General features: G+C 47.7%; 1 protein-coding gene across 2 annotated transcripts; it reads right to left on the reverse strand.

Annotated features, from left to right (window-relative positions):
• Positions 1 to 1280: 1280 nt before the first annotated feature.
• On the reverse strand, positions 1281 to 7680 carry MAD2L1BP (MAD2L1 binding protein). 2 transcript variants are annotated; one of them, XR_012496614.2, is made up of 4 exons: positions 5358 to 7680; positions 4591 to 4853; positions 2702 to 3311; positions 1281 to 1437 (listed from the first exon to the last, which is right to left on the reverse strand). XR_012496614.2 is itself a non-coding variant. In XM_019738327.3 (3 exons), the coding sequence occupies exons 1-3, from the start codon at positions 5455 to 5457 to the stop codon at positions 2799 to 2801; spliced, it is 876 nt and encodes a 291-aa protein (XP_019593886.1). In that variant the 5' UTR covers positions 5458 to 7680; the 3' UTR covers positions 1281 to 2798. The 2 variants fall into 2 exon arrangements, 1 of the variants encoding a protein (XP_019593886.1); XM_019738327.3 differs by having other exon boundaries at positions 1281 to 3311.
• Positions 7681 to 7743: the final 63 nt, after the last annotated feature.

Genomic DNA, 7743 nt, shown 5'->3' on the forward strand with positions numbered 1-7743 from the left:
CGGCTTCTGCCCAGCCCTAATGCCCACCGAGCCCTTCCGAAAAGCCTGGGCTTACACTAGCTCCCTCCCTCTTCCTTTCTCAAGCTTGTGAGATGTGTTGTCACAGGATCGGCGAGGTGTCCCCTAAAATAAGTACGCTATAGTGTGAGGTTGGAGGATCCAACCCAACCCAGTTCCGTGGATATTTTTGCCTTTCCTGAGTCCTTCCACATAGTTGACATTTATTGAGTCACTGTATATGCAATGGGGGCTTGGGAAGAAAAATACACCAGTGACACTAGCTGTATTATTTCACTCCAGTCGTGTCCCTTCTTGGCCCCGGAATTACCTATGAAGGAAATAATTGAAGATACTCTTGGCTCTAAAAGTCTAGGAATCTAAGATTATGAATCCCCCCAAAGCCAGGTCTTACAAAGTGGGGTCCAGCTACTCCATTTTCTTGTCTTCACCAGATGTCTCTTTACCCTTTCCATAGTACTATTCCACCTGAGTGGCAAATGAAGACTGAGGTGATGGGGCAAAGAATAGAGCCACACCTTGGGAAAGGAGGGTGTGAAGAAGGGTACAAAAAGGGTGACATTTACAGACTACTCTACCACCTACATTTACCTACCTGGGGCCTCACAACTGTTGCTTTTAGGCTCAAATGCTAGGAAAGGTGAGCACCCCACTGCAGCTGGGGCTCTTCACTCTGTAGGCTAGAGACTGCCTATTTATTCACACCCACTTCTGGAGTCAAACAGGTAACAGGTGCCTCAGCAAGCTCATTGTCAGGGAAGGAGGTGGGATGTATCATTTTTATTAACTGATCTTTTCATTTCTGGATTCCTTTGGAGAGGACTCATAAAATCAAAATGACCTGGGCCCCAATGCCAAGCCCAAAGAAATTACCCAGATAATCACTTTGTTTTGATTGTCTAGACATTATGAAGCCTTCTAAAGTCAGTATTGAGGGAGCTTACTTGGCTTAATGTGTTTTCCATCTCAAGACAATTTTTAACTCCCTTGTTCCGAACTCTCCCTCCCTTTAGTCAGACCCCTCACGTAGCCTGTCCTTTCGCAGGTGGGAGAGATGACCCTGTCCTTCTGTAACGTAATATCATCAGGCAGAGACCGCCGAAATCCTAGCTAGCGGAATACGGTCACAGCACGAAAAAGAACCCACACCTTTTGTTTTCATTGATTCCGCATTTACTTAGCACCTATTCATGTCAGGTCCCTTATCAGGAAACACAATCTGAAGCCAGAGACTGGGGTCCTGCAGGTTTCCAATACGACAGTTTCTGGTAGGGCAAATCCTCTTTAATTATTATTTCACAATAAAATCACACAGGATGCACAGCACAGGGTAAAGCACTCAGCTTCTGGTACCAGGTGGACGGGTTTGAATCCAGGTTTCAACACGCAGGCAATTTATTCAATCTCTTCAAGTCTCATCTATAAAGTGGGGGCAATGATAAAAACTTTGCAAGGTTGTTAGGTTAGATAATAAAGTGCTTAAAAGGTAGCATAAAATATAAACTATTTTTGGTTTACTTGACAAAACATAAAAACAAAACATTCTTCTTAAAACACAAAAAATAGTATATATTTATATTATTCCCATGTATACACACACACACACACACACACAATCTCTAACACCAGTACGGTGAGGATTCTCTGTTCAATTTATTAGGTTGGTGTAAAAGTAATTGTGGTTTAGGTTAAAACAAATGCAAAAACCGCAGTTACTTTTGCACCAACCTAATACTTCCAAGAACTAAGCAGGTGTCCCCAGGGATAAATAGCACCGATGTTTAGTGGTCAGGACAGCACCAAGCTGGAGAGGATAACAGAAAGGATGAGGACAGCCACGTCAGAGATGCAGCGGTGGAGGAACTGCCACAGGCAGCAGGGCAGGCTTTGCCTAAGGACAACATAAACAACAGTACTGCCAGCTGCGGACAACTGCCACGGAGACAGGCTGGGCAGAATTCCAGAAGGGACGTGTGGCCTCAGGGAACTGATCCCACGGGGCTTTCCTGGGGTTTCAGCCTATGGTTCAGCCAGGCTTTGCAAAGACTCTTTGTTTTCTTTTTTCAGCCCAGTCTCTCAGCCCCCTGCCCCTGTGTGACCTCTGCTCTGGGCACACATACGTTAAGGGTCACAAGACCAGTATGTGGCAGGGAAAGAATGCTGGGCTAGGAGTTAGCTGATGCAGACTCTAGTCCCAGCGCTGATACCAAACCACTACAGACCCTTGGCCCAGTCACTGCACTTCCCAGACTGGCCTGGGGCTGATGAAGAGAAAGAAACATTAGTTTTAAAAAAAAAAGTCCTGGAAGCCCTGAAGCATAAGAGACCGAGGAGAAACATAAAATACCCTAGCCTCGAGCCTAGAGAGTCTCTGTAAGCCAAGAGTTTCAGGAAAATTTAATATGAATTCATTCATTTTGTATTTAAGTTCATGAGCCATACCCACATTATATGTCCCTGGTAAAAATCCTGAAAGGCCGCAGGAGAGGGCCACGTCCATGACAGCGTCTGTCTATGGGCCCACATTTGTTTTCCAACCCCCAACAGAAAACCCTGACCCAACCCCTTCTGGGAAAATCAACCTTTGATTCTATGAGGATTACAGGCCCAGCCACACCATCAGTGCACCAGGAAGTCTGAGGAGGGGAAGCAGGCAGCCAGAAGGCCAGAACCTTCCTCTTACCAGGAAGCAACCACCTCCAAGCCAGAGAAGGGTGACTTGGTGCCACAGAAGGAAAGATCATTTAGCCATTGTGGTCACAAGTAAGAAGCATCCTCATTCACTCGTGAAAGCCTTTCAACGTCACGGGTGCCTGGAACCAAACATAATCCTCCCAGGCCGGGCCTGGGATGGAGGGTCGGCCACAGGACAGGGTCACAGTCAGTTTGTGGCCCCGTATGGGGACTCTATAGTTTAGCTTGGGTCGAAACCAATCTTCTCCACAGTCCCGGTGCCCCTGTGCCATGACGATCGTGCCCATGAGTGGAGGAGACTGCAGCTCACTGAAAGCATCAGCCACAAAAATGGCTCGGAAGAGACGGCGCAAACAAGCGGCTGTGCTCAGGCTCTGGTCCATGCTGTTGGGGGCCAAGCGGGATAAGTCCAGCTCGTAGAACTCCTTGGGACTTACGACACTACCCCCAAGGAGGATGAGTACTCGCGGTACTAGTGTCCGGGCAAAGAGACCCTCTAGGTGGTTGAGCACACTCTCCAGTTCTGCCAGGGTTTGTTGGCATGTCCTGCTGCTCGCCTCCGCAGTGGCCCGAGCCTTCTTCTTTACCATGTCCTCTGCCTAAGAGGACAAAGAATGGTGAGAGAGAAGGCAAGGTAGGGGAAAGCTACTGACCTTTGTAGAACCCTGTTGGTTGGGATGTAGACTTATGGGATGGATTTCCAGTTCAGTGAACTGCCACAGCTGAGACACTGGGTTTTACCAAAGGGCACTATATCAAAAAGGAAAACAACATTTTTTTGCACAAAACCATAATTCTCCCACACTTAGAACAGCAAAGACGGTGTTCTGAAGTAGGAGAGCCTCCAGAAATAAGCAACCAAAATAGTTGAGGGGATTTGGTGGCACAGCAGGTGGCAAATTTTTGTCATAGTACGATAACAGGAACGAGGATTATTTGGGCTAATAAAGGTGATTCTGGAGTTTGTTTTCCAATTAAACATGGCAAATTGAACACACGCTTATTTGTGCTCCCATCGAAATACTACTAAATGAGAGGAAAAGGAACAAAGGGAGGAAAGGAAGGAAGGAGGGAGAGAGAGAGAACGAAGGAGGAAGAAGGAGAATAGACAACAGTGTCCAAAGGCGGCAACACATTTTTGGAGGACAGAAAGCAGATGGAATAGTTCAAGAGAGCTGAAAACCAAGTACTGACAGAGGGGACGCCCACGAGAAGCAAATTGATTCACACAGCAGAACCACAGAAAGGCTCAGGAACTGCTGATTCAGACACTGCAAAAGGCAAGAGTGAACTCGTGAGGACCCTTAGATCGCCTGCCAATTTCCTCCACCCAGAGAGAAGACTTTCCAATATTGATGGGTTTGGATGTTTAGTGATCCCCTCTCCAAAGGAACCAGTAGGTTCCCACCCAGTATCCTTAGAGTAGGGTCAATCAGCTCACAAGGCCCAGCCATGCAAGGCCCACACGGAGCTTTCAATGACTTACTCTTAAATAGTCTCCAGACCCAGACTAAAAGCCTCTAACATGAAAGTCAGAGACCAAAACAAATACATGGGAAAAGGAATCTGGAAGAAACGGAGACACTGCAAGGAACAGAGGAAAACTTGAAAACAGGGTCAGTTCATGAACTCCAAATGCAACCTACAATAGGAGTTTCAGAAAAAGAAAACAAGAGAAAAAGTGGGGAGGGTTAGAGTATCCAAGATGATAATGCAGAGAAAGTGACTGAAGCCATGGGATGAAACACATTCCTTCCAGTTGTTTAGGCTGACAGGCCCTGAAGATTCCTTAGACCTTCTTTTTACCTGCGGACGAACTAATAGGACCAACTAATAGCCGCAGTCTCCCACCGACTTTCTCCCAAAGTGTGTGCCTACCTGAGGGGGTTTTCGGTAGAAGTGCTTAAGATGGTCATAAGGCAGAGGGAGTTGCTGACGTTGGTACATGATATGCTTTATAAGTTCACAAGTAAACCGACAGCAGTCTTCCCGGCTCACAGGCCCGGGAAACACGACGGGCACCAAGCAGTCTCGGCGGCAAAAAGGCTCCGAAGAGCTGGGAGGTTCTTGGGCAGAGGTAGTCTCAAGGAGTTCTATCTGGGGGGCGTGGGTTTCCTCCGACTCTTCACACCACTGCAAATCTGGCAGGCGCACAGAGGGACAAGACAGGAACATGAAAACCTCAACGGCCAACGCCCGTATTCTCATTCCCTTATGCCCACATCAGCCAACACTGCGGAAGGGACAGCCCGACACATGCACATCGCCTCCGCAAACTGCTGTGTGGACGGCGGCGGGGAGAATCCTGATCTCAGTCTCCCGGACTCATTTAAGCTACGGCGCGGGGTGAGAAGGGAGGGTGGGGGGTTTCCACTGAAGCTCCACTCAGAAAGTGGAGGCCCTGATCTGAGTTGACAGAAAGTGTAGTCAAGAGGGGACGAGAACGCCGCCAAGATGGAGGCGAAGTGGGGGTGAACCCATGGGATCCCGGGCCGTGGGGGCGATGGTCACTAGGGCCGAGTCAGAGCCGAGGGACGCCAGGCAACGCGGACGGAGGAAGGGTCAGGACTAAATGACCGGAGGGAGCGGCGGCAGGAAAGAAACAGGCCCCCAAAGCTCCCCGAGCTCCGGACCCCACACCTTACCAGGAACTGCGGCCGGGGACAGCACTTCCTGCTCCGGAGCCGCCATCACGACCTCCTCTCTTTTAGGAGCGGTTTGAATAGGCGCCCCGCGAGGTATCATGGGAAGCCCGCGTCATCAATTCCGGCTCAGCCCGGCCAGGATCCCGCGCGGCGCAGCCGCAGTGAGCCGGGCAGGCTGGGGTGGGATGTGAGCCCTGCGCTGTCTCCCTGACACCGTCGCACCCGATATACCGAACCCACAGGGAACCCACGCGCTCTCTGCGCCACTGAACGCTGGCTTCCAAAGGACACTCGCCTTCACGCATCCATTCTCTTCTGCGTTCACTATTTATTATGCACCTACTTCGTGCCAGGCCCTGTCCTAGGTGCTGGAGACTGCAGCAAACGGGCGCTGTCCTCAAGGGGTTCACTGCCTATGTGGATACAATACAATGTGATGAATTATACTGTGGGGAGTACACGGGATGTGGACGTGAAGAACAGGGGCGCCTAACCTAGATGGGGTGGGAGCGAAGGGTGGTCCGGAGTAAATGTGCCCAGGAAACTGACCTGTAGGGTGAGTAAAGATAAAGAGGAGGGCCTAGTGGCACAGGAGACCTTGAGAGACAAGAGCATCCTCTATTCAAGGAATGAAAAGAATTCAGGTTATAAAGAGTTAAGGCTGTGGTGGACAAATAGGAGCCAGATCACCACAAGGTTTTATAAGCCGTGTTAGAATTTGAACTTGATCCTGTGTGTGTGTGTGGGGGGGGGGGGGACATGAAGTTTTAAGTAGGGAAGTAGCATGATTAAATGTAGATTTTATAAATTTAATCTCTACACTGGCTGCAGTGTAGAGGTTAGATTACAGGTAGGATAAAAGAGGAGGTAGGGATACCAGTTAGAACAACTACAGTTACCCAAGTGCATGGTGACAGGGTCCTGAACTAGAGTAGTCACAGTGGGGTGGAGAGAACAGTGGGGTGGTGAACCCTAGAGATATTTAGGAGGTCCAATGAGCATTTGATGGTTGATCCCAGGAAGAAAAGGAGGGATAGAGAGAGGCGGCCAAGAAGCCAAGCAGGTTTTTCACTTCAGCAACTCTATAGCCATTTATGCCATTCAATGAAGGAGGGAACACTAGAGGAGGACCAGGTTTATTGGGGTGTGGGTAAGGAGGAAACATGAGTTCAGTTTTTGATATGTTGAGTTGGCCGTTCCATTGTACGGTGAAGAGATATTTAGGAACACCATTAGGAAAAGAGATAGGTATTTGAGAGTCATCAGCATGGGAATAGATAAGATCACCCAGGGAGGGTATGTAGACTAAGGATGAGCTAAGTTCCCAAAGACACTAATGTTTAAGAAATGATGAGCAGAGAGAGAGAACTTGTAGAGAAGAACTGAGGAATAGCCAGAGAAGTATCAAGAAAAATAGACAAATATCAGATCATGGAGGCCAAGAAAGCATGTTTCAGGAAGTAGGGACCAGAGATCAATACATACTATATAAAAGTACAATGATTAAAATACTATGGCACGGGTGGCCAGTTGGCTCAGTTGATTAGAGCGCAGTGCTCATAACAACAACAGCGCCAGTTCGATTCCCACATGGGCCAGTGAGCTGCGCCCTCCACAACTAGAGTGAAAACAACAGCTTGACTTGGAGCTGAGCTGCGCCCTCCACAACTAGATTGAAAACAACTTGACTTGGAGCTGATGGGTTCTGGAAAAACACACTGTTCCCCTGATAATCCCCAATAAAAAAAAAAATTTAAAACAAAAATACTGTGGCATTGGCTCAGGAATAAACAAACATAATAAAACATAAATGAGTCCAGAAACAGATCGACGTATATGGATATGATCCATGGATAGTATATGATGAGGTTACTTTTCAAAGCAAATAACTGGAGACAATTCCCTACCCATTTAGAAAAAAATCAAATTAGTCCCTACCACACATCCTATATGAAGATAAATTCTAAATAAAAATCTTATGTAAAGGTACTATACACAAAGAATAACTAATTACATATCAGGAAAAATATTTTCATATTTTTCCACCTCATACGCAACTTCTCCAGGAAACTAAACACATACGAGTATACCACTCCTAATCTCCTGGACAGACATCCTTGTTCAGTCTACTCCTCTGCCAGCCTTCACTCCTACCTATGGTAAGCCAAGTTGTTCAAGAATGGGGTATGGAAATGAATTATCCCCTCCCATCTCTCAAAAGAAGTTCTCTGCTTAGGAGACAAGGGGATTGAGATGGATGAAATGAAACTGCGTTGAGGTGGTTGAAAGATCCACCAAGATGAGAGGACAAGTATTATCAGGTGAGTGCAGCTGGCCCTGGTTATCAAGAGAGCCCAGAACTGCTGGTGGTAAGAATGTTGGGGGA

This window comes from Rhinolophus sinicus, chromosome 2 (genome assembly GCF_057876585.1).
Source record: "Rhinolophus sinicus isolate RSI-liver-muscle chromosome 2, RSI-T2T, whole genome shotgun sequence".
NCBI lineage: Eukaryota > Metazoa > Chordata > Mammalia > Chiroptera > Rhinolophidae > Rhinolophus > Rhinolophus sinicus.